The following is a 26,686-nucleotide window of genomic DNA, read 5'->3' as shown; positions in this document are numbered from 1 at the left end:
TATGTTTGGTTCTCATTTTGGCAGTGAAAATATGTTTTATGAGCATTTTTATGTATATTTGTTATGTTTATTTTATTACTTTCTTATGAATCCATGTTTGAGTGATAAAAAAACACAGTGGACATTAATATTCCACCTTTGGACCTAAAGTCAGGTCCAGGATTCTGACTTTTCTAACAGAAATCATCCTCCATGCTTCCTAAGCATTTCCTAGTGAGTTTGACCTGGTTTTCTATTAATCAGTTACACTAAAGGCCCTTGTTATGAGGCACAGCACGTGTGTGTGCTTGGAGGTAGTTGGTTGCTCTCCCTGTTACCCAGCAGCCACACTGCTTGTTTTGTCAGTCAACAGAGAGGAATTTAAACCTTGGAAGTTCAATCTGGAGAGACTCAGACGGACAAAGGGGGAACAATTAAAAGATTTAATGACAGGAATGAATAACAGTTCTTTGGCGCTCGGACCCCCGCAGCTAATTTGAGCTGAGATTTGATGTGAACTCGATGAACATCCCGATAACTGATTAGGGATGCTCTCCCCCGGGGCCCGACACTGGTGGTGGTGGTGGTCGGGAAAGGGTGCCATCCTAGATGGCTGGTTGGAGAAGGGGAGGTGGTGGGTTGAACGCAGCTGGGAAGCGGCTGACAGCTTGGGTGTGGATCCTTTATGCAGAGCTTGATTGCTGATTGAACGCGCCGGGTGAGGTCCAGCGCCGGGTCAGGTCCAGCGCCGGGTGAGGTCCAGCGCTGAGGTCGGAGTTGAGCATGACGTCGATGGGCTAACGGAGGGGGCGGAGTCTTCCAGTCTGAACTTCCATTTTAGCTCCATTTCTCTTTTCTTGTCAAATGAAGAAATATTACTATTTGTTTTTGTCTTCTTGCCAAACTTGAGTTAAATCAGAAGAAAATAAGCATTTGACAGCTATGACATACCGACTTTTTGAAGGCAAGGAGCATGCTGCGTCCTACTGGAAGTACAGAGTCTCTCCTTCAGGTCATCTAGTCCAACAAGTTCTGGACTTTCTAGAGAAGCATGTGAGTACAAGCAAAGTCTACTTTATGTTTTTGACTTATAAGAACTAACACTGTAGGCTGTTTATTTAACTTCAAAAAGGCAATTTCACAGCATTGTAACTTAAATATTTTCTCAGGGGGGTCGTCCTTTTGGGCTGGCTGTGGATGTGGGTTGTGGTTCTGGGCAGGGGACGCGGATCCTGTCCAAGCACTTTGCTTCGGTTGTGGGAACAGACGTGAGTCCTGCTCAGTTGGAAGTGGCTTTGCAGCAAACCAAAGAGCCAAACATCACATACAGGTGAGTCTGAGCCAAAAAAGTTGAGCTTCACTGGCTCATCCACTCTGTGGCTTTTTATTTTTCTTGTATTATGATGAAAGCACAGTGACTAAAACAACTGAGAGCTTTAATGCGTTTTTTAAATTATTTTTTTATGTGATTTATTGATAGAAAGTGTGGTGGTGGATAATAGTGAAGTAGAAGGAAAGGGATATTTACTTCTCATAGTCCTCTACAAATTAAAATCTCAAATACTTAAAGGGGACCTAGTATGCTAAATTCACTTTGCGTGTTTTTGTACTTGCATTTGGATCTCTACTGCTTCTAGAAACAGTCCAAGTGCTTAAAAAAAGCATCCAATCATTTTCTGGCAATAACTTCATGTTTTTTGGTGGCTGGAAAACAAACTTTTATGACGTAAAAAATGGCAGGCACTACCCCTCACCTAGCAACCCAAACGAAACCCTGCACATATAACCATGTTTGCTCAGTTTACCATTGCATTCGCTGCACAATGGCTGCTGGAAAAGACAAGTGTTTTGTTGTTGTTGCTGCAGTCTTGTTGGTTGTGCAGGAAATTCTACTAATGCTTTTTAAAGATGCACGATTGTATAATTGTGCATCTGTTTGCATTACTGTATAATATGCAAGAACAAACACTGAGGTGACAGAGCCCTAAAACAGCTCATTGTGAAAGGAGCTCAAAGTAGACAGAACTGAGAAGGTGAAATCGCATTACTTTAGAATGATTTTGTAATGAACATAGATCTCATTGATCTAACCTAATCTGTTTAAAAGGAAGCATGATAGGTCACCGTTAAAAAAACAAAACAAACAAAAAATCACACTTTTTTTGTTAGCCCCTGTAAGGTGGGATTTGCAGTTTCAAGCAGGGAAAATAGTGCATATGGTCTGAGTGGCTGCATCCACCTCTTGAATGCTTAAACGGAAAAGTCATGCCGGCTGAAAGTTTGATATTTTTCCCCGTGATTTATCTTTAGACAATGTGTGGCTGAGGAGCTGCCCTTCGCTGACAGCTCAGCGGACCTGGTGACGGCCATGTCTGCCTTCCACTGGTTTGACAGGCCTCGGTTCCTGCAGGAGGCCCACCGGGTCCTGAAGCCCCAAGGCTGCTTGGCTCTGCTCAACTACACAATTAACATGGAGCTCAGCTACCCCGACTGTTGCAAACATACACTCAACCAAGTCTGCAAAGAGGTAAAGACTGACACCTTAACCAAAAGCACAACACAAACGCGTTTATTAAATCTGTAAATAACTGCAGCAGTGGAAATGTCTTTTTCTTTGCCTTGATGTTTTGATTTTTACGTGGATCCGATAGGAAAGGATTTCTGTGGGTGCCAGTTAAAGCACTACTATGATTTTTCATAGTTAAGCCTTATTTTCGCAGCAGTATAGCCTCAACTCAAACCTCTGACTTCTGATATAGTTTTGTCTTTACAATCTTTAGGAACTAATAGTATCAAAAATATTTTTTTTCAACCTGCCTGCATGATTGATAACTACTTTTTTTGGTAAAGTGTCTATTTATTGTCAACATTTATTGTGAATTGACTCTATAATTTTGATTCTTGAGAGGTGACATCTATTGAGCTAAATATAGTTTGTTGAAAAATGTACTAAACCGCTGTGTGAGAGCATTCACTATAAAACATGACGTTAATGTTATTTTAAAACAAATTTAAAATGATTGGAGTTCACATTTTATGCTGTCTCCTGTTTATTGTATTTAATATTGGCAGAGTTAGCTTAATTAAACCAGTAATTCATGTGCATGTTCTAGAGAATATAGATTCCTAATTACTAGAAATATCTCAAAAGCTTTAATCAGAACAACATGGCTGTGCTCTATTCAACCTTTCCTTTATTTACTAAAAGTCTGGCTCTTTTTCTGTCTGAATGCTGAATGTTTGATAAAAATTTATTTAAAATGTTGAGTTTTGGTTAAAATCTTAATTTAAAGGCTAGTTTAAAATACACATTAAATACTCTTCCACTCTACTGTTGAATCAATAATCAATGATGGCATCAGATATATAAAAAAAAATCAGGGTATCTGACAGATAATAATAGTTGTGTTAAAAAAGTAAGAATGATTCAAGAAGAAGTAAATATTTATTCTTTTGCATTAGGGCCTTGTTCAACGAGTTAAAATGTCTTCAAGAAAGAATCTAAATAAAAAATATTTCATGATATATTGATAGAGTACAGATTGAATCTCTCAGACCTAAATATAAAATGCTGAAAAAGTGTTTTGTTACCATCCAGTGGACGTTTGAGGTTAAAACATCTTGTTGCTCTTTTTCTCACAGTAGGTTTTGCACTGAAACGTTGCTGTAGTGTAGTGAAAATGTGCTATTGACAAGTCAAAGATAAAAAATGTCACTCATAACATATACCCGAATTTAACATCTATATTTTTGTTGTTGGTCAGTTTTATGCAGCTCTGGAACCTTACAGGAGTCCCCACCTTGGTAAAAGCTCTGTTGATCTGTACAGGGAGGCGTACGGATCTATTCCCTATCCCGACAAAGAGTGGTGAGTGATGAATTCCTTTTCTTTGGCTAGTAACCTAACCTGACTTCAGTGATATCAAGTTTTTCCCCTTTGGCTGCGATGTTGCAAAAACACTGTGTTTCTGTGTGTGATATGCATACAATGCACGGCGCATATATATTGTGCTGTTTTCCAGGCAGGAGTGTTTTTGGGACAGAAATATTATGCCGCTGTCCAGCTACATGGGATTGGTGGAGTCTTTTTCCAGTTATCAGGCTCTGCTGAGAGAAGATCCACAGAGAGCTAACAGGCTCTCCCAGGATATAACTGAGAGGTGAACATCATGTTTTATGATGCTAATCTGTCATTTTCTGCACATAAAGTTATATCCCAGTGTTTTAAACCACCACTGATGTGTTTACACTTTGCTCTAAATAAGGTAAATGCTCATATATTTTATTACACAATAGTAGCGGCATTATACACGCTTATGTTTGTATGCCGTCCTCTGAAACAGTCTTGTCTCCTTTCTTGTCTCCTCCAGGCTGATGTCTGTAATGAAAGTAACCTCTGCAGAGGCAGAAGTCACAGTGGCTGTCAAGTATTTCTACCTCCTGGCCTGTAAACCTCAACAAACTTGACTTCTGGCAGCTTTGCCCTTTTTAACAAAGTCAGAAAAGGTTACATCTGCTTTTACTGGTGCTGATCATTTTATAAATTATTCTCTTTGGACAGAAATAATCTCACTATGTATGTAAGGTAGTTTAGGCTCAAGGATCAGAGGTGAGCAGAAAATCAGGACCAGCCACCGCTTCAGTTTCTTCCAATTGTTTTTTTTTATTCAGTCTTTGCTCAGACTTCTCCCCCAGCATCCAAAAGCTCACTGTTTTTATATACAACTGGCACCACACCTGTGCTTGATTGGACACAGCCACCAAGGAACAGGTCAAAACATTTACACAAAGAAACACAAAAAACTACAAATCAATTTACAAACTCCTACATAATAAAGTTATCTGCAAAATAAATTAAATACAAGATAACTCAAAAGGTTATTTTTAAAAGGAAAAACAAACAATACACAAAAGAAAAACCCTCTAATTGGTAGAACCCAATAAGGTAATCACTGACATCATCCAGCCATTTAACCAGGAAGTACTGGGCCGGCCTCTCCCATACTCCTGCAGATCTACATGGACAAATGATGGTGAGTACAAAGAAAAGTAAATACTCCTTGAAACAACTTCAACCCATAATCCAGAAATAATAACTTTAACCTAAACAGATAGATCTTGCAACATAATGCCAACACAAACAAACCCGGGATAGTAAGTGAAGCAAAATGGCAATGTTTGAATTAATTATTATAACCCAATATAAAAATAAGTGAATGAGAGAGAATAAGGGACAAGTGGTGAACACAAACTGAACCACTTTGTCACATTCCCCCCCCTTAAGTTATTTAGTCTTCATAGGAACGGGAAAGATAATCTGCCACCACATTTTTCTTTCCAGCTTTATACTGAATCTTAAAACAATAAGGTTGCAATGACAGGTACCATCTGGTGATTCTTGCATTGGTCTCTCTCATTCTGTTCATCCATTGTAAAGCTCGATGATCAGTTTCAAGCACAAATTCACCACCCAGCAGATAATACTTTAAAGTGTCAAGAGCCCATTTTATTGCTAAAGCTTCCTTTTCGATTGTTGAGTATCTAATTTCTCTGGGGAAGAGCTTTCGACTTATGTACTGCACTGGTCTTTGGTCGCCTCCATCACCTTGCAGCAACACAGCTCCTAGCCCCACCCCTGAAGCATCAGTCTGTACAATGAATGGGCGTGTAAAGTCTGGACACTGCAACACAGGTTCATTACACAAACAGTTTTTCAGATCTGCAAAGGCAGCCTCACTTTCTGGAGTCCATTTAATCTTGTTAGGACAAGATTTACGTGTCAAGTCACTAAGAATGGCTGATCTGGTGGAGAAGTTGGGGATGAACCGACGGTACCAGCCAGCTAAACCTAGAAAAGATCTCAACTTTTTCTTAGTTGTAGGAGGAAAACAAGCAGCAAGGCTATCAACCTTACTCACCTGAGGGCGGATTACCCCACCCCCGATGACATACCCCAAGTATTCAACCTCAGTCTTTGCAATGTGACACTTTCCAGGATTGATGACTAATCCAGCTGCTTTGATTCTTTGTAGGACATCCGTCAGATGCTTCACATGGTCTTTCCATGTCTCACTGAACACCACAATGTCATCGATGTATGCTGCTGCATAGCCATCAGCTCCTTTTAAAACCAAGTCCATCATCCTCTGGAATGTAGCTGGAGCTCCGTGAAGTCCAAAAGGCATAGTTCTGAAACGATAAAGTCCACTAGGAACCCTGAAAGTGGTTAAATCCCTTGAGGACTCCGTTAGTGGAACTTGCCAATAACCTTTACAGAGGTCAAGTGTTGTCAGGTAGTTAGCATTTCCCAAGCGCTCAATAAGTTCATCAACTCTTGGCATTGGATACGCATCAAAAACAGAGACAGCATTAAGTTTTGAAAAATCAATACAAAATCTTTGCCTCGAGTCATTTTTCTTGGGAACAAGCACCACAGGGCTGCACCACTCACCTCTGGAAGGTTCTATGATCCCCATAGACAGCATTTCTTCCACCTCCTGTTTCAGAGCTGGCATCAGCTTTGCTGGAACTCTGGAGGTTGTATCTCTGATGGGCGGTTGATCTGTACTGCGAAGTCGTATGTCATGCTGAATGAGATGGGTGTAGCCTGGCTTTGTGCTGAAAAGTTCTTTTGGCAAAATAGCCAGCAGTTCTCCTTGCTGCTCTGACGACAGATGGCTTACATCTGGCAGAAGCTGTTCCCCAGTTTTAGATGGAAGGAATTGCTCTTGAAGCTCTTCTTCGTCAATTACAGCTCGAGCCCACAACTGTGTTGATGGAACTGGCCGTTCAATCCATTCCTTTAACATGTTGACATGAAAAACTTGTTGCTTTTTACGCCGATCTGGCATGTTGAGTTCGTAAGTGACGGGACCTACTTTCCTGTTAATGAGAAAAGGCCCCTGCCACTTGGCTAGGAGGCTGCTCTCAGTCGTTGGCAAAAGCAACAACACTTTCTGTCCTTCTGTAAAGGTTCTCCTGCGAGCTGTTTTATCATAGTTCTTCTTTTGGCGCTGTTGAGCTTCTACTAGGTGACTATGAGCCAGTTCCTGAAACTGTTCAAGTTTATCCCTCATTTTCAGCACATATGAGAGTGATGTACACTGTTTTCCAGGTCTGGTCTCCTCCCAGGCCTCTTTAAGGACATCTAGTGGACCCCTGACAGTATGACCATACAAAAGTTGAAAAGGAGAAAACCCAGTAGATGCTTGAGGTACCTCTCTATAAGCGAAAAGCAGAAATGGTAACCACTGATCCCAGTCTTTCCCAGAGTCTTTTACAAACTTTTTCAACATTGACTTCAGGGTTTTATTAAACCTTTCAACAAGTCCATCAGTTTGAGGATGGTAAGGACTAGTTTTGATCCCGCTAATTCCCAAAAGTTTATAAACCTCCTTCAGCAGGTTTGAAGTGAAGTTTGACCCTTGATCTGTAAGGATTTCTCTGGGAATTCCCACCCTTGAAAACATCTGTATCAGACAATTGGCTATTTGGCGAGCTTTCACTCGTCTCAGTGGGAAAGCCTCAGGGTACCTTGTCGCATAGTCACACACCACTAGAATATATCTATGTCCTGAGCTGCTTCTCTCCAACGGACCAACAATGTCCATGGCAATGCGAGAGAAGGGAATGTCAATTACAGGCATAGGAATAAGTGGGGCTCTGTCACCTTTCTTACTCGGAGCTATTAACTGACACTGTGGACATGATTTGCAGTATTGCACGGTATCTGAAAACTGCTGAGGCCAAAAAAAACGGCTTGACATTCTGGAGAAAGTTTTCACATATCCCAAATGACCCGCCCAAGGAACTGAATGGGCCAACTGTAAAACTATTGGCCTTAAGCTTGTGGGAACTACTAACTGGTCACCCACTTTGCTACGGCGATACAGGCGTTCATTCTTTATAATGAAAACTTCTCGAACTCCCTCTGTAATCTGTGTTGATTCTGGTACACACTTAGCAAAAAGAGGCGTTAAAGAGGGGTCTTGCCTTTGAAGTTGGACAACATTGCTTGGAATTACCAGTAGCTCATCAATTTCAGGTTCAAAAAGTAACTCTGCAACTTCTGTCCCCCTTACCCTCTCATGTCTCCTCTGCATTCTGCTTTTTCTTGGACATTGCCGTCTTAATCCTTCCTCACCAGGAATTTCAGTGTTAGCAAAAGGTAACTCCCTCAAACCAGGCTCTGACTGAGACCTTCTAGAGCTAGACCTAGTGACGGCTAGCAGACCCTCACTTGAAATATCTAGATCTTTCTCTTCCTTTGCTAACAGGTCCCTAAGGAGTGGCATATCCCGTCCCAATACAACCTGGTAGGGAAGTTTATCCATCACTCCTACAGTAAGTAAATGTTCCTGGTCATGAACTTGAAGGACAACATTGGCCATGGGGTAATCAACATCATCACCATGAACACACCAGACTTTAACTTTACCAGAAAATGTGGTGTCTCTGGGAAGACAATCTTGCCTAACGAGGGTGCGGCTACTGCCTGAATCTAATAGGGCGACACATGGCTTTCCCTCAATGAAAACACAAATGGTGTGCTCCTGACCCCTTAAAGGTACTGCAGACTGAGATTTTTCTTCCAGCAAATCAAAACACTCTGGTGAAAAACACATGCAAGTCTTACTGACTTGTAAACCTGGGCAATCAGCCTTAAAATGACCAGTTTGACCACAAGCGTGACAAACCAAAGGACCTCTTTGTTTAAATTCCCTGACACGGTTATTGCCGCTGATCGGGGAACTGTCTTTGGGATATTTATGTCTGTATCCATTCCCAGCCCCCGACTTACCCACCATTAAGGGGCCTGCACTCTGTTTCAAAGTCATGAACCCTTTGTGTGGGCGGCGAGCCGCAAGGAAAGCCTCAGCCATCTCTGCAGCTTCCTTTGAAGTGGAGGGGTTGCGCTCCTTCACCCAGGTTCGAAGATCCGGGCTGAGAACTCTCAGGAACTGCTCCAGCACCACGACATCTCCGATTTGCTCTCTTGTCTTCTTCTTTGGAACCATCCACTTTTCATACAGGTCTTTTAGACGTGTTCGCAGTTCCTTGGGTGTCTCGTCATCCCTCACCGATGTGGACCGGAACCTGGATCTGTAAGTCTCAGCACTTATTTCAAACTTCTCCAGCACAGCAGTTTTTACTTTGTCATAGTCCATTGTCTCATCAGTGTCCATAGCTACATAAGCAGCTCTTGCTTTACCGCTGAGAAGTGGTGCCAGATGCAGGGCCCATTCTGTCCTTGGCCACTGACATCCGGTCGCAATTCTTTCAAATGTTGTCAAATAATGTTCAATATCTTCATCCTCACCATAGGGCTGCATCTTTGGACCTTTCCAACTGGTTGGTCTCAGACTGGATGCTTGTGGTCCCTCAGATGTGCTGGGAGGACTTTGTCTCTGTTGCACCAATTGTGGCACCTTTGGCCTCACTGCAGGACCGGGAAGTGTTCCAGGATCAGCTACTGCACCCTCCAGCTGCATCTGATGCTCTTGACGTTCCATTTGGACCTCCTGCTGAAGTTGACTGAACTGGTGTTCCATTTTCCTCCACCGATCCTCCTGGCGTCGTCTGTCCTGCTCCCATTTGGTTTCCTGGTCAGCATGCTGCTGCATCAGGCCTTTCAATAAAGCTGAGAGTTCAGAAAAACTTTGTGCCTCAGTTCGCTGCTCACTAGAAGCTTCTGGCAGATTTTCATCATCTTGGGCCCCCTCTGTGGAACACTCTATTGGTCCCTGATGCCTCTTTGATTTGACTGATTTCTGCATTTCTGACACCTATCGGCCTGGAACCACCGCTGCCACCATTTGTAAGGTAGTTTAGGCTCAAGGATCAGAGGTGAGCAGAAAATCAGGACCAGCCACCGCTTCAGTTTCTTCCAATTGCTTTTTTTATTCAGTCTTTGCTCAGACTTCTCTCCCCAGCATCCAAAAGCTCACTGTTTTTATATACAACTGGCACCACACCTGTGCTTGATTGGACACAGCCACCAAGGAACAGGTCAAAACATTTACACAAAGAAACACAAAAAACTACAAATCAATTTACAAACTCCTACATAATAAAGTTATCTGCAAAATAAATTAAATACAAGATAACTCAAAAGGTTATTTTTAAAAGGAAAAACAAACAATACACAAAAGAAAAACCCTCTAATTGGTAGAACCCAATAAGGTAATCACTGACATCATCCAGCCATTTAACCAGGAAGTACTGGGCCGGCCTCTCCCATACTCCTGCAGATCTACATGGACAAATGATGGTGAGTACAAAGAAAAGTAAACACTCCTTGAAACAACTTCAACCCATAATCCAGAAATAATAACTTTAACCTAAACAGATAGATCTTGCAACATAATGCCAACACAAACAAACCCGGGATAGTAAGTGAAGCAAAATGGCAATGTTTGAATTAATTATTATAACCCAATATAAAAATAAGTGAATGAGAAAGAATAAGGGACAAGTGGTGAACACAAACTGAACCACTTTGTCACTATGTAACTGAAGTAACTCTTTGGCATTTGGTAAAGTGCTTATATCTGTTTTCTACTGACATTTAAATGAAGTGATAGCATTCACAGTAGCAAACATTGTTTTGTTTGAAAAATGATCTTTTTTAGTTTCACATAACGCCAGTAGAGGGCGACATTTGATCAAATGTCCTTTTTGATTAACTGTGTATGTCAATCATTTTTGGGGTATGTCGCTGTTTTCACCTTCCATTCTGAAAGTAAAAATCAGATATTTGTGTAGTGTTTTATATTGAAATGTAACTGAGATCATAACTTTCAATGTGACTCACAGTCTTATCTGTATTTATAATTTCCAATTTGTAGGATTTATAATTTTAAATGTGAGACTGAATTGTGATTAAAACTCAATGAATTAAAATGTATTTGGCTAGCAGCATGAGTCTGCACATTAATGCAGACATTCACTGAGTCAACTGGGCAAACCAGGGGTGTCCCAAAGTTTTAACCCACAGGCCAAAACATTTAAAGTTAATATAAGTAGCTCTGTTAGTGACTTTTTTTTTAAAAGAGACTATACTACAAGGAACAAGGGTATTTTCTATGCAAGGAAAATAAAAAACAATAATTAAAACACAATATTAATGGCAGCAAAAAAGGCAAAATGCTAAATGTCAGTATACTTTTTTTCTGCTAATAGTAACCCAAAGGAATCATTATAGACCGGGAAGTATTGGTGCTTTTCTTCTGTGTCGGTGCAAAACATATGAGCCATTCAGATCACTTCCAAAGATCAAGCTTTTATCTGCGAGATTACAGCTCGGATCAATACCTGTCCATCCTCTGAGATTGGATCTGCTGACAAAACATGGCTCAGGCCAGGCTTCAGGTGATTTATTCCTATTGATCTGTTTTTTTGAAATATGTCCCTCCACAAAATAATACCCTGTCACTACAGTACTCTGACACGTCTCGGTGGTCCTTCCGTCTTTATGGACTGCCGGTTGTAGGTTTGGAGTTGGCGCATTATGACAGAGACAGTGTTTTATGGTTTACAAAGGCGATGTTGAAAGTGACAAGGGAGTCAGGTACAAACCAAAAGTCAACGTGAGAACATTAGACAGGAAAATCTTTGTTTGAATAAACAAATAAGAGCTAATCCTCATTTGTATTTGACACAAGACTTCTTCAGCCATATTCAAATCAGTATAGGACACATAATGAAACAATGATGCAAATCCTCTGCTGACGTTTTAGGTAAGAGAAGAAACTGTGAATTGTAATGGTGAAAGAAAGGGATTCTTTTGCTTTACTGAATCGATTGTAACCTTCGTACAGCAGGGTGAGTTGGATAAACTTCCAACTGAACAAGCTTAAGTTAAAAAGCAAAGATTCCATCTCCGGAGTGCAACATTTGAACCAAAAATGAAAGGTTTTCTGATTGTTTTCACGTCAGGGGTATGGAATATTACAAACATTTTGTGGAGACCAACTGTGCAGCAGATGTCAAACAAAAGATGACACATCACAGGATTTGTTGCAGTCTGACTAATGCATTAGTCATGTACTTGCAGACAAATTTTCTTTTTAAACTAAGCAGACACTTGGCTCATATTTGGGTCACTTGGTCTGGCAGGGAGAGCAGAGCCTTAGGTGCAACACTTTGCTTCTATATGATTAAGACCGGAGCCACTGGGCTTCTGTCACTGCGGCTGCGGTCTCAGTCTGATCTGAACTGACACAGAGAATGGCTTTTGAAAAAAACGGGTACTGCCACAAAGACTTTAATAGAGAATAAATTACATTACAGAAATTAGTAAAGGACGACAGCGCTGAAACTGAGTGGGTAAACATAATGTTCAGCTGAAGGTTTTGCAGTGAATTGTTCATGGGTATGAATTAATAAAAGTCTTAAATGATATAAAAGAAAAACAGCTGCTCGGTGAAGTCACTGAATTAACATTTGTGGGAGGTTTGCTCTGCACATTTTGACAAATCTACCTAGACAATGTTTCAGAGATGCCAGAGGGCCTTAATCAAACATTTAACTAAGACAAATGTAGAAAGTATAATCGTTGTATGCATTCTGCGCCGAGTATTTATAGCTTTGAAGAACAGTCTGTTGCTAGGGTAAGTTAGAAGGTACTTATGAAGAGGTTCAGCCTCTCTGGTCGAGTCAAATCTATTACTTTGATCACTTTGAATATCTTTATTCTCTTGAAAAAGTAATTTCTTCTTCCAAGCTTACCCTGCAACTTCTTACGCCTTGTGTTCTCTGTGACTTCCAGGTTGAAATTATTGTTGAGAAGACAAGAGAACCCAACACAAACATTTGACAACTTGTATAATTTGAAGAATTATAAAACATTATAAAACATTGGATTATGTTTGAAAGGTCAAACATAATCTATTCTAAACTCATGTCTGGGAGTGTTTTTAGTGATGAAAAGTGATGGACACTTGTATGGTTAAGCCCCCAAAAGTAGACTTTGGCTATTGGTGCAGTTTGGAAAAGAGATATTTTTCATTCTTTAGTTTCCTCATTTTTTCAGCATCTGTTGAATTTAACTTGCAACCTCGTTAGCGTTATGGCCATAAATCACTATGTTAGGTTTAGAGAATCATAGTGTGAAAATATTACTCCTCCATTGAATGGCTTTAGCTGCAGCCCTTTCACCTGACATAAGATCTGCCAATTAGTTAAATTAAAAGTTTTTATTAGTGCAAAAGTATTAAAATTGTTCAGCAACATTAACTCCATCTAATCAATAGGAGGAACAAGACATAAAGAAGCAATAGAAACAGGCTGTGCAACAGAAGGATCCTGCAAAGGAACGATCGATGTTACCTGGGGTGATGATTAATGAACGAGAAACAGTCGAGTGATCATTAACAGCCTACGGTTGTTGATGAAGAAAAAGAGCTGATGACACACTGAGAAAATGTAACGCAATGGAAGAAGAACTTAACATAAAGAAACTCTGAATCAGGAATGACGGGAAGTAAAAGGTGCACAACAGGAAGAACAATACAAAAAAAAAAGAGTAGAACTACAACTCAAATTAGAAGTCAGACTGACACCAAAAAGCTAAAAGTACACAAATACAAAATTGATATTTAAGGGATTTTATAATGAGACTTTGCTTTCACTGAATCTAAAGTCTCATAAAGTCATTTAAAGTGATGATGGGAAAAGCCCTCTTTCAATTGGACTATTCAGCTCATTCAGAAATCTGTCCTGTCTTCAGCCTTTTTTTTAAAAGTTTACCATTTGTTACAGAAATTATTTTAAAAGACAAATATATAAAACACATGATGTTTTTCCAATGTTTGGATTAGAAACACATGATTTAGCTCAATAATGTTCAGGTTTAAATGTTAACTGTGACAACTTCTCAAAAACATTTGGGCACTTTATAAAAAAGAACTGTTGAATCTGAGATTTGTAGAAAAACCAAGGATGAAAGTCCAAGGACACATTTAATGTCTTTCAGACGGAGCCCGTAAGCAGAAGGAAAGAAATCCTAATATATTCATTTTTGACATTCAGGCAATAGTTTTTCTGACTCCAGGAGAAACATTTCTCTATCACTATCGTTCCTCTGTTGCAAACATCAAAGCTGAACGAAGCTAATTAGACATTTACATTTTTAAAGAGGTTTCAGAAAAGATAAACTCTGGACTCAAATTTCTCATGAGGCATGTCGGGTCTGTTAATCCCCCTCTCGTTTAGGGTGGAGAAGGGTATCAAACCCTCCCTGTTTACTTGGCCCACTATCTGTAGAAACCAGAGGTGAGAGCAAAGTTTTAATATTTGATCATTTTTGACATGTGTGTCTAATTCTGGAATATAGTCAGATGGAGTTTAATTCAATTCTGCTGTGTGACCCTAAATAAATTTGACCACTCCTTGCCTTTCATGTTTGCACTAATGTGATATCAGCTTGAAGAAAACACAGCAAGATCGCTTGTCCCCAATAAACAGCCTGTCAACTACAAAAGCAAATGCAGTTAAAATGCACAATATTCTCCTTTTAAAAGATGAATGAGAGTTACCCATTATTTTAACTCTTAGCCAACCGGTTTGTTTGAAACTATATTCTGGGTTACATTGACAAGTTGAGGTCATGCCCCAAAAGACTCAATCGTTGTAGAAAATGTTGTCTTTAATATGAAATAATAATAATAATAATAATAATACACAATATTAATAATCATAATAATTAATACTATACTATATTTAATACAAAAATATAGCCCATTTTTGCAAATTGCTGCAGCGTGTTGGCTGAAGTTGAAAGAATTGTCCATGATTGTTCCTAACATTAACAGACAGAGGTCATTGCAATTACTGGCAGCCTTGATAAAAATGTATAAAGAGCCGTACATTTTATTAATCTTCTATTGCTATAGCACAATGTCACTCTGAAAAAAAACTCCAACCTTTAATTTTTTGGTGATGTTAACAGCAGGGTTTCCAATAATTGTGAAGGGCTTTTCAGGAAGCACATCATAGGAGAATCTTGATCTTCTTTATTCTTACTTTACTGATTAAATCAAGTAAAGCAGAAACATTGTCTTCACCTTACCAAAGTGAAATCTGACTGAGGGCTGTTTCGGCTGGGGTAGCAGCAGTGGTGATAACAGGTCTGTGTCCCTGGAACATTTTGGAAATAAATCCTTGTTAAATAACCAATACTACAAATCAGCACAAAGCAACAAACTACGTCCAGTCTTTAACTATCAGAACTGAAATGCTCTGACCTCAATATTGTCTTCACTCTAAGTCACTCATTACCATTATTGATTTGGATTTCGATTTCACTCTCAGCATCCCCCATTTGAGAGGCAAACTGACATTTCATGTGTAATATACATTCTCTGTACTCGTTTCCCCTCACTTTTATTACTCTGGGTGGTAGAGGACTCATTCATCTCAAAAGTGACAGAAATATGTGCGATGAACAAAGTGGGCACTTTGCTCATGTCCTTGCCACAGTAAACAGTTCAAATCTAAAATGTATGCTTTATATCACGTTAAGTTTGTTATGGGACAAGTACAGGCAGGAGTAAGGCAGTCTCAAAATAAAAGGGCCACAATTTAATGAATAAATACAGAGGAGCGCAGGGAGGGGACAGGATAGGTGGGTTTCCTGTTGCAATGTGTTTCTCTAGTGCTTACTGTCATATTTTAGCTGAATACAAATCATGCTGCACAATACATAGATATATAGATAACACCTCTGTCACAAAGGTTTTGCATATTCAGCTTAGACAGCATGCTTTATCATTTTCAAATGTCTATACGTAATTTTCATTAATACACAATTATACATTGTTATACAATTTTTGTATATTCTTTTATTGATCTGATGGTATATTTCTATCTTAAATGTATTTTTTTCTTTAGCTGTAAGCAGAAAATCATAATAATTATCAGAAAGAAAGATTTGAAATATGTAAGATAATCTGTATAGTTTGTTTCATATAGTTAAATTAGTTACTTAAATAAATGAACTTTTTAAAAATGTTCTCATTCATTAAATATGGCAGTATATAATTTGATTACAAACAATCTGGAAGTTCGAGAGAAGCGGAACTATTTATCGTTCTCTCTGTGTCCACACGGACAAAAACAACAAGAACAGACATTCGCTGCTCTTCCGTTGCCCATGACACCGGAGCGAAGTTCTGACAGCTGATTTCCAAACCGGTTTCCGACACTTTCAGAACCCCAGGTCCCGGTTTTTGGCTCTTTTCCTATTTGGAGGCGTTTGCTGCTTCCCAGCTGCGGTGTTCCTGACGGCGGGTTTACCGGGATACAGCGGCTGATTATGGTGTAGCACGGAACGTTAGCTCGGAGAGACGGAAGGTACCAACACAAAGCTTAGACAAAACCCCCTCAGGCTTCAGATACAGGCAAAGTTCTTCTTTAAAACAGGACATATTTTTGTCTGTGTGAGTGTGACGGATTTTCTATATTCTGTGAAATCCGCCGTGTCTGTGTATGTGAGATTATTACAGCGTTACCGAAGTGTTATTACGCTAATTTAAGGGAAGTGTTCTGAAATTAGGTGAGGAATTCTAAGTTATATTATTGTCCTGCTTCCGAGATCCTTTCAGCAAAACAATAAGTGTTTCTCTGGGCTCTTCTCTTTGTTTCAAGAATATTGGACATACGCAGCTTTCATCGAACTACATAAAACTACCTAAAATAAACCAATTAAGAATTATAGGGCCATATCATAACATTTTACCTACTAGAAAATGTAGCATGCAGTAGAAATAAACAGTTCTGGTGAAAAACAACAACAACAAAAACCCAATAACAAACAAAAAGAAAAACCTTGATTCACCCCTCATTTCTTAAAACCTTGTGGAAACTTCTTTGAAATGCATTAAGTAAACATTAGTGATGAACATCATGTTGCAGCAGCATAGTCCAAACCCCCCCCAAAACACTGCACAATATTAGAACAATATGAAGTTGCAATATTACTGTTGAAAGTTATGGTGGCCCCTGTTTTGTTGTCATTAGCACAAAATTCTAAATCAATGTTGGGTGTCAAGAACACAAAACGTGAATTCCTGTGAGTCTCAAGTTTTGAAATTAAGAAGAAATTGCTTCAACCTGTGCTTCAGAGTATCTAACGTATTTATTGTGATAGACTTATTGTGGTCACAATTAAGTCACTTAATCGCATGATGAATTAAAATGAGCTGAATAATTTCCATTTGGACAACAATAAAGAGATGTTCCCCTTTAATAACGTTGAAAAACCTGCATTATGAAAATGCTGCAAACATTTTACACCCAGAATGAAGTAGTCAGATTTTTTAATTTAATTTAATTTTATTATTTTTAACAAGAGTCCAAACTGGCATTGTTGCCTTCTTTCCCTGTCTAAACTGAAAGAGGCAGTTTTGGTTACAAAGACTTCATAATCCATTTTTAGGTATTGTTACTTCAGTTGCTTTGTTTGTTTATTTAAAAGGTTTTGCCAGTTCTAGTGTTAAATATTCTTTAGAAATTAAAATTTTTTTAGATCTTTGAGAGGATGTACTTTCATTAACATGCCGTTATTATTATGTTTATTGAAAATGGTCACAAAATAGACCATTGCCTTACAAGTATCGTAACATTATAGGACAGCTTTACTCTCCAGACTTGTGATGTGCGTGCTACCAACATTTCCTCACTGTTTCCTATTATGTGTAATCACTGTAACTCAGCCGCTCTACTTGATCCTTAGCATCTTTTTTGCGCTTTAAGTGTAGTGACAGTTCATCCAACTGGCCGAATGTAGTATTGGACTCCAGAGAAATGTCATTTTTTAAGTAGTTTTAAATGGTAAATGGATGGCTCAGAAGTGTCGAAGTGAGGTTTTGTTAGGAGGTTATAAGCAGTAAATATATTATCTGGTGTTGTGCATAACTTTCTCTGCATCTCGGTAAGCCAGATTAGCTTGTCTTGGTGGAGAAAGTTAAGGCCTGTTAAAGAGGACCTAAAACCAAGGCAGACCTCTACTGGCTTAAAGCAACTACAATTTCAAAACCATTTAAAATATCTGTTATTCATCAGTTTTCACTGCCTTGCTCTTGTGTTCAGTTACTACCCTGGTTGGAAGCTCTCTTTTTATTCGTTTCATTTCCTGTTTCACACAGAAAGATCACTGGCAGCACACCTCCTTCTACTCAGATTTCCTGTGTAAATAATAATCAGGTTCTTAAATAACTATTGAGTGTAAAGAACATTTTCATTGAGTAAAAAACCTGCTAGGCTTTGATCTTGGACCCTGGACCTGAGAGTAACTGACCTGGATTCATCCTAATTCAAGAACCTTTTAGAGTTATAGATATTTAACTGCAGCCATACTGCACAATCCATGGTATAGTTTTATGACACTAGCCTAGTATTGTAAGAAAATTTCCATATATTTAAGAACAAGTATTTTTTGCATTAATTTATCCAGATAATAGTACATTTAGAATAAATAAACTTTGCAATACTACTAGGTGAAAACACAGCTCCCAGCCCTGACAGTCTTTGCTGAGTTTAAAGATGGATTTTTCAAGCTTTTCACTGGACCATCATAAAAATTAATTGCATTTTGATCAAGCTTAAATTTTTTATTTGTAAGATTTGTTAGTACAGATTTTTAGTTCCCTCAAAGACAGCATCTTTATCTCTTCTGGAGTCCATTTACTGTTTTTTATGCCAGTCAAGCTGCAGTCATTACCATTATTATTACTATATCCATGTCTAAATATGAAGATAGTTAATGATATGGTCTGGACTGAAGAAGAATCACAGCCCAAACTTAGACAGCCATTTAGAAACTTGGAGCCTTGTCCAGATATTTTAACTATCACGGGAATTGGAAGCTAAACAAATAAATCTATTAGCTTGTTTCAGTTTTCAGCTGCTCGGAAACATTGTTGCACAAACCTGTTGTTACCCCCTGCAGCAGTTTGACTAACAGCCACGTTAGTGTGTGTTAGGGAAACATGTCAGAGCGGTGAGTGACAGCTGAGGCAGGTGGGCTTTGACTTGGTCTCAGTGACACACATTCCATGGCTTCACTGACAACTGATAGCTTCACTCTGCTTCTCCCTGCACAGATTACTGTAAACACCCCCCCCCACCCCATTAATTAGAGCTTCACACACCGAGTAGCTGCATGACATTTAATATTCTGGGAAGAATGCACAGTGCTTTGTATAAGCAATTACAACACTTATCAGCATCAGTAATGGGTAAATGGGATATGAAGCTTTGGGTCATGAGCTTTGGGTCATGACCGAAAGAACGAGATCACGGGTACAAGCGGCCGAAATGGGTTTCCTCCGCAGGGTGGCTGGGCTCTCCCTTAGAGATAGGGTGAGAAGCTCGGTCATCCGGGAGGGACTCAGAGTAGAGCCGCTGCTCCTCCACGTCGAGAGGAGCCAGTTGAGGTGGCTCGGGCATCTGGTCAGAATGCCTCCTGGACGCCTCCCTGGTGAGGTGTTCCGGGCACGTCCCACCGGGAGGAGGCCTCGGGGAAAACCCAGGACACGCTGGAGGGATTACGTCTCTCGGCTGGCCTGGGAACGCCTTGGGATTCCCCCGGAGGAGCTGGAAGAAGTGGCTGGGGAGAGGGAAGTCTGGGCCTCCCTTCTGAAGCTGCTGCCCCCGCGACCCGACCCCGGATAAGCGGAAGAAAATGGATGGATGGATGGATGGATGGATATGAAGAACTTCCCCTGTTTTTACAAATAAAAATCTGACTTTAATGAATTTGTGGGACGACCTCTTGCTGCAGTTACAGCTGCGAGGCTTTTGGGTTCGATTTCTACCCGTTTTACCGATGTAGAGGCTGAAATGTTTCCTCATTGTACGTCTAACTCAGCCGGGTTGGAAGGAGTGTCTGCAAACGTTGATTTTTCAAGTCTTGCCATAGATTCTCAACTGGGTTCATGTCTGGATTTGGACTGGGCCATTCTAACATACACAGCTCTGGAAAAAAAATAAGAAACCACTTAAAATGATTAGTTTCTCTGATTTAGCATTTTATAGGTATATGTTTGAGTAATATGAACTTTGTTCTTTTATTCTATAATAATAATAATAATAATAATACATTTAATTTGTACCGTACTTTTCATTAGAAAAAATCTCAAAGTGCTATCTATGAACTACTGAGAACATGTCTCCTAAATTCCAAGCAAAAATTTTTTATTTATTTGCAGAAAATGAGAAATGGTCAAAATAACAAAAAAGATGCATTAAAACAACAATATTAATGGGTTAACTTAGGAAGCGTTCAGAAATCAATATTTGGTGGAATAACCATGAGGTTTTCAACGTGGTTCAGTGCAGTGGGCTCTTCATTTTTTCCAGAGGTATATGCTTTGATTGAAACGCTTCCATTGTACCTCTGACTTTATGTTTCGGGTTGTTGAGGAACTTCCACCCCATCCTCGAACCGCTTTTCTTCAAGGATATTTATCTCCATCACCAATTCTGACCGGCTTCCCCGTCGCTGCTGTTGAAAAGCTGACTCATTATCTTAATTGTACTGAACAGCTGAACCTTTTGTTTATTACTTACTTTGGAAAGGAAGCATTGGAAAGTTAACCTGTCTGCCATTGCTCTTCTTGTTCACAGTAGGAGGGTTTCTGAGTTTATATAATTGCGATTTACTTACCCACCTACTTTTGATTGGCTGATCTAACATGGCGAATTGTTGCCAGAAGGTTTTTACACCTTGTACATGCAGGTCTATTGTGGGTGGTTTTACATATATGGGTTGTGTGGACTCAGTGGCTGGGGTGTGATTCTGAACCACTTTTGTTCAGCCTGTGTGAACCACAAAAGGGAACTGTCACTGGTTTAGTTGGTACATCTTTATTGTAGCTCATACTCTGAGACGGCTGTATGATAACGGCTGGAGAAACAGTCTTATTCTCCTCTGAGTTTTTATCTTTATTGCTTCCAGAAACAACAGACACTTTTTATGAGAACATGGAGACAGTTACAGAATATGTTTAATCTTCACTTCTTAATATTCAGGCAGTAGTTATGCAATAATTGTGACTTTTATGTTGTTTCAAACTGCGAAACTGGATTTTATTCATCTTAATCTACCTCTTCAGTTAGAAGTTGTGCTGCTGTTGCACCAGGTGTCTGCATACATACTGAGTTTGTATTTTTTTTTTCAGACTTAAGCAGAAGTCGAACCCACATTTTGCCCTGCTGTTCTTACCAGCGGCACATTGAGCTGCAGACTTTGTTGCAGTTTCTCTTCTTTGTTGGCAAATTAGCAGCCTTGTCAGCATATCTGCTAAAAAGCAGCCTGTGTTCACATCTCTGTGCATACCCTGCAGGACCGCTGGAGGCAGAGGAACTGAAAGAATTAACAGCCAGATGCAAGAAAATGAAGAATCTTAACAAGTAGTTTTGAATCTGTTAACTTCCAAAAAGTGACAGTAAAGGCAAATCAGAGAATTCATGATGCATTTGAGGAAGAAGTTGTTAAAACTTATCATGCGTCAAGTAAAACGGAAAGAAGCCTTTTTCCCTTCAGAGCGTGACGTTACGCCTCAGAGAGTGAGTGCTGCAGAAGGAAAAGAGCAGTTCACAGAAGCTGCCTGTTCCCTTGTACTTGTAACCTCTCTCACACTGAAAAAATGTAGGAAAATCTAACCTTTAATTTGATTAAACTTCGTCAGTGCGAGAAAAAGGGTGACACAACCAGTTATTACATTTAAGGGCATTTTTGTCACGTTGAGCGGAAGTGGCTTGCATGCTCATTCAGAAAATACATTTTCTTATTTTCTCAAGTGTGAAAAAAAGCAACATCAAAGAAATCTGTAAGAGGACAGATTCTTTTCTACAACTCTACTGTATTATTTCCAACTAGGAAGAAAAAAACAGCCAAAACTGCTAAATATGGAAATAAATGCCAAACATATCCAAAATCATAAATAAAAGGAAGAATAAAGTCTCTGTTAACCAAATTGCCCATCAGAAAATCTTAATTATTAGCATCAGGGAAAACAGGCAAAACTGCCTTTTTGTGATTACTGAGCCCATTTTAATTTATAATGTGATGAATTAATTTATCGTGTGTCGTGACAGGCCTGTTTTCAACATCAAGCCAGTTTTTGTTGGACTTATTAATCATGTATCAGATTGCGACTTGTCTTTACCTTTAATGATTATGTATGTTGACAATAATAAAACGGACCGTTGTGTGTTTTGATTTGTTCTATCTGCAGACATCTAAGCAGCGGACGCAGAGTGGTGTAGAGCAGACGGAGCAGCTTAGCCATGCTTACACTGGCCAGCAAGTTGAAGAAGGACGATGGAGGAAAGACGGGCCGTGCCTCCGGAGCCTCTGACTCCACCCACAGGGTCTCCATCAGAGACCGCCTCCTCACCAAAGGTGCCCACCACTTATTGCTTAACCTACGGTCGGGCTATATTAGAGGAGCGGCTCTCACTTTGTCAGCAAAGAAAGACTGTCTTGTCCTTTTTAACTCCTTAGCAGAAGCTACCTGCTTCAAGCTTCCAAAATTACTGAAAAATAAACGGGTATATTTTATACAAACCTAACCTGAAGTCACAACAGAGATATTGGCCGTTCAAAATTCAAAGAGCCAGTTTCTTCCATCTTAAAACCTCTGCTGAAATGAAGCACCTCATTTTTCTCCTTTTACTCATTTTAATAAAAGGATTCACTCCTTAGTGAGTTTTGACTTCAAATTGTTAATAATGAAAAACAAGAGATTGGACATATGTGTTTCAAGTATTCGTGTTTATGTTGTTTTTTTACTTTTATGTTTTATTTTTATTTTTGTCTTTTCATTGTGTTTTAAAACGTTGCCTTATTTTCTTATATGAGCAACGCTTGTCTAATGAGAGATGCTCTCAAGAATCCAAAAAATAACCAACAATTTTTCAGCAAGTTCATTTGGCTACAGTAAAACCACAAACAAGAACTTAAAATACTTGAAAGGGTTTTAATTGCTCCCGATCACCATAAATAATAGGCTTGCTGACTGTTTTGTCTTTTGTTGCTGTTTATTTTTATTTTTATGGGCTCAGCTTAATTAGCTTCTTATCTCTTGAAATATTTGATTCATTTATTATAATTAGGTTTCCTTTTCTACTTATCCCCTTTACCTGCTCTATGCATTAGCCTATGCATTCACTTGTCAATCAGTGATTACCGTAAGAAGTAACGTCGTACAGGTTCTAAGGGCTTTCAGTAAAGGATGTAGATTTTGTTGCCTAAAAATGAGAAATTGTTTTAATGAAATATCACCTGTTATTCCAGAAGTAAAACATAGACTTGGGCTGCAAATTGAATAAATAAATCGATAAATAAATAACATTTGATTTAATTAAATTTTCATTTTTTAAATAAGTGAATAGAATTAGTAAATAATTAATCAAGTAAATTAATAAAACAATATTAGTTTTTTATGTAAAGAAGAACTTAAATAAATATTCAAGTGAATATTTAAAGGCAAAAAAAGACATATTAAAATACAGACCTTTACTATTTAATATGTTTTCGCTAAATACATTTAAACAAATAAGTTATCTCTTATATATGTTCAAAATATCCAAATAAATCTATAGATTTGTAAGTTGATATGTAAATAAATAGACATTTTGCTAAATAAGTGAGTAAATAAATAAAAATTTTAAAGTAAATGAATTAACAGTTTATTTTGAGAAAATATATTTATGTCTTTTTGGAAAGTGTATGGCGGTTTTATTATTGGACTGAATTCGAAAGTTTATCGCAGATGACTGTTGTTTATGAACAAATGTACATTTTCAATGTCTGCTGCATATTGCTAGCTTCATTAGGTGAAGCAGTAGCTCTCTGCTGTTTAGCTGTTAATTAGCTTTCTCCTGTAGGTGGGAGGAAGTGAAATAATAAGAAAAATAACAAACCAAAAATAATTTTCCTCTGAGAATCAATTTAATTAGATTTATTCATAATAGATGTACTTTTATGAATAAAAATAGAAATGTCTTATCAAACGACAACAACAGCATATAGAAACAAAGAACTCAGAGAAACAAATTTGTTCTTTTCCTTCAGTGGCTGAGAATATGTTTAGCAAAACAGAACCTAATAACCAGAGCCAGCATCAGCAAATCAACTCTCTGCTGTTTTCCTGCTTTTCATCCTTTTTTTCCTGCTCTTACTTTCATCTTTTGTCTCACTGCACCAGTCAGTTTTTTTCCCCACTGAAACATTATGCTGCATGCAAGACATTTTTTTCCCCTTTCTCATTCAGTTCCCACATTTGATATTATGTGGAAAAACTTCGTTTATGAACCAGAAGAGTGGGAGTGTGAGTTCTCTGTGCTGTTGGCCTAATTACACACCGTTCCAAACACTTTGAATCTTCAGGAACCACAAAACACAAAGGAATAATCCCCATCAAGCTCAACAGAGCGGTGGTTACAGAAAGAGACGCTCCACATCTGTTTATTTTAAATCAAATGCACCCACTGAGGATCTACTCACAGATCCCCAATATTTAGCTTGTTTTGTTCTAACTCATTGTTCTTATTTTGTCCCAACAGAAGTTGCAGAACTTGAAGCCAATCTCCCTAGTAAGTATGCCGCATATTTTACCGCTCCACATTCTGCCTAAGGCAGAGTCACTGAAACTGGGAGCAGAATGAAACCATCATCAGTTCTTTCTGAGTTAAGGGACGTGGCTGTCAGAGCTCACATATGCTCTTCATCTTTACTTTAATACTTTGAGGTGGGAGTCACCTTTTAGTTACTGAACTGATTCTTTTTGGAATCTAGGGAAATCTACTGTAAGCTTTCGAAAGACTAGTGTTCTTCATTTCTGCACAGCAACTGCCCTCGTCACTTTAATCCTTCTTAATGAAGACAAAACTAAATTATTAGCATCAAGATGTGGACAGTAAGTCTGTAGGGACTTATTACTTTCTATGGTATCCTAAAATCAAAAGAATAACTTGTTATCTGACATGTTACATGAGTCAACTGGCTCAAACTACATGATAACGGGGTATAATGCACAGTTTCAATATATTTTATACAATTAGATTAAATTATACAGAATATTTGTGCAGTTTTTCTGGAATATTGATCTCTGTGATACAGGAAAAATACCTACAGCTGAAACCAGAATTTTACCCACACCAAATAAAAAGACACTTGCACCCTTTTTCACTGTTTCAAGTTAAATCAGACCAAACTTCTCTTGTTTAGGTCAGAATTACCAGAATTATTTCTAGTTTTTAAATGCCGCAATAATGAGAAAAACTGAAATATTTATTAATTGATTATCTTCAAAATCAGAAGTTTGCATATATTTCCTTAGCGTTTGGTAACATTGAGTAAAAACTGTATTCAGTGTTTGAAGACATAGAAATCATTCTGTATGTTAGGTAATCTTGAAGACATTAATAAATCTGACAGATTGGTTCTTGCATTATTGTAGAATTTAGCAAATAGAAATAATTGAGGTAATTCTGACTGACCTAAAACAAGAGAAGTTTGATCTGATTTAATTCAGAAAGAGAGGACAAAAGGTGTATATAAATGTCTTGTTTCAACCGTAGCGACAAGTAGTTAAATAGTTTGGTTCTAACAGTTAGAATCTAACTGGTACAAAATGTAAGTAGCAAGGGAAGGAAATGGCAGTTTTAGTATGAATTAGGGTTGAAGTCACCCTGGGGTGGTACAACATGCTGACAGTCTCTTTGACTTTCAAGGATTCGTGGCCCCACTTTGACTCCATCTCAAAACTGGAGTCAAAAACATTTAGCCTTTTTGCGTTATGAGGGGTTATTAATGGCGAACACTCTTTTCCTTCAATCTGTTTCGGAATAAAGTAGAGGTTCAGCTTTGTGCTTATCCATTATCATGATGGCATCCATAACAGTTCAGCTTAAGTAAAAATGGTTTGTCTTTAAATGGTCAAATACATCAACATAATTGCTCTTATTCATTCAGCTTGCAGTACTGATCTTTGAACACCAGGGGGGAATATGGTGCCATGGGGATACCTAGAGGCAATCTATAAATCTCGTTTTTGGTGCTGATATTAGGGATAAACTGGGGATTAAATTGGCTTTAATAAAGATAAAACATGTTAAATATGTGCAGATTTTTACACCACAAAGGCACATTGCTGTTATGATTCAAACTTTTCAGTCTAAATGCTGACAGCTGTCATTTTCACTGTTGTTTTTACTGTGTGCAGGTACATGCAAAGCCAGTTTCCCAGATGAGAATAAGTTGCATCACTTTCAGCTTGCAGTGTCTCCTGGTAAGAGCAACCTCATTTGGCATCTTGTCAAATATGTTCAGAAATGCAGATATCTTATATTTAAATTTAGTCCCTGCGTAACTGAAAGTTTGAACTGATGAATTGCGGTAAACTTCCACATGCACTCATGTTGTACACAAGGGATTTGAATATAAAGAGAATAAAGATTTTTCTTCAGGTTAGGAGTCTAAGTATGCTGCCGAGAGTGAAAGTGCATCCGCTGGCTGTTTTGTTTCTAATTGCGCATTTTCACTGAATGGCACTTGGAGCCCTGCTCTGTATTTCCACATTACGGTTACACTTTGATAAGCCCATAGTGAAGTCCATTGTGCATGCTCAGCAGCCTTCCAAGCTAAGTGGGCTACCTATCAAGTGTCGAACAACACAAACACACCAGTGTGGAATTA

General features: G+C 38.7%; 2 protein-coding genes across 4 annotated transcripts in view; both read left to right on the top strand.

Annotated features, from left to right (window-relative positions):
• The first annotated feature begins 51 nt into the window (after nt 1-51).
• LOC103460254 (putative methyltransferase DDB_G0268948) lies at nt 52-4,561 on the top strand. The gene is made up of 6 exons (XM_008402361.3): nt 52-1,032; nt 1,149-1,309; nt 2,290-2,506; nt 3,744-3,847; nt 4,002-4,139; nt 4,350-4,561. Exons 1-6 carry the CDS (start codon nt 922-924, stop codon nt 4,444-4,446), a joined length of 828 nt encoding a protein of 275 aa, XP_008400583.2. The 5' UTR covers nt 52-921; the 3' UTR covers nt 4,447-4,561.
• An 11,549-nt stretch (nt 4,562-16,110) lies between these two features.
• The window catches only part of ube2f (ubiquitin-conjugating enzyme E2F (putative)), a 41,864-nt gene continuing 31,288 nt past the window's right edge, over nt 16,111-26,686 (top strand). For 2 of the 3 annotated variants that reach the window (XR_532886.2, XM_008402380.2), the window contains exons 1-4: nt 16,191-16,332; nt 22,221-22,387; nt 24,553-24,582; nt 26,214-26,279. Coding sequence is in view for 2 of the 3 variants with exons in the window: in XM_008402380.2 (XP_008400602.1) it covers nt 22,273-22,387; nt 24,553-24,582; nt 26,214-26,279 (211 nt within the window). In the remaining variant the exon portion in view is untranslated. Of the gene's footprint in view, nt 16,333-22,220; nt 22,388-24,552; nt 24,583-26,213; nt 26,280-26,686 lie in introns of all 3 variants that reach the window. The other variant, XM_008402372.3, reaches the window with a different exon arrangement.

Source organism: Poecilia reticulata, chromosome 2 (genome assembly GCF_904066995.2).
Source record: "Poecilia reticulata chromosome 2, P_reticulata-male-v2, whole genome shotgun sequence".
Lineage (NCBI taxonomy): Eukaryota > Metazoa > Chordata > Actinopteri > Cyprinodontiformes > Poeciliidae > Poecilia > Poecilia reticulata.
The sequence above is the reverse complement of the archived record's forward strand: the minus strand, read 5'-3'. Positions and strand labels throughout refer to the sequence as shown.

Coding starts and splice junctions, on each gene's coding strand:
- LOC103460254 (XM_008402361.3), top strand. CDS start 922: ATGACATACCGACTTTTTGAAGGCAAGGAGCATGCTGCGTCCTACTGG. Junction 2,507..3,743: donor TCAACCAAGTCTGCAAAGAG/GTAAAGACTGAC, acceptor GTTGTTGGTCAG/TTTTATGCAGCTCTGGAACC. Junction 3,848..4,001: donor CCCTATCCCGACAAAGAGTG/GTGAGTGATGAA, acceptor GCTGTTTTCCAG/GCAGGAGTGTTTTTGGGACA.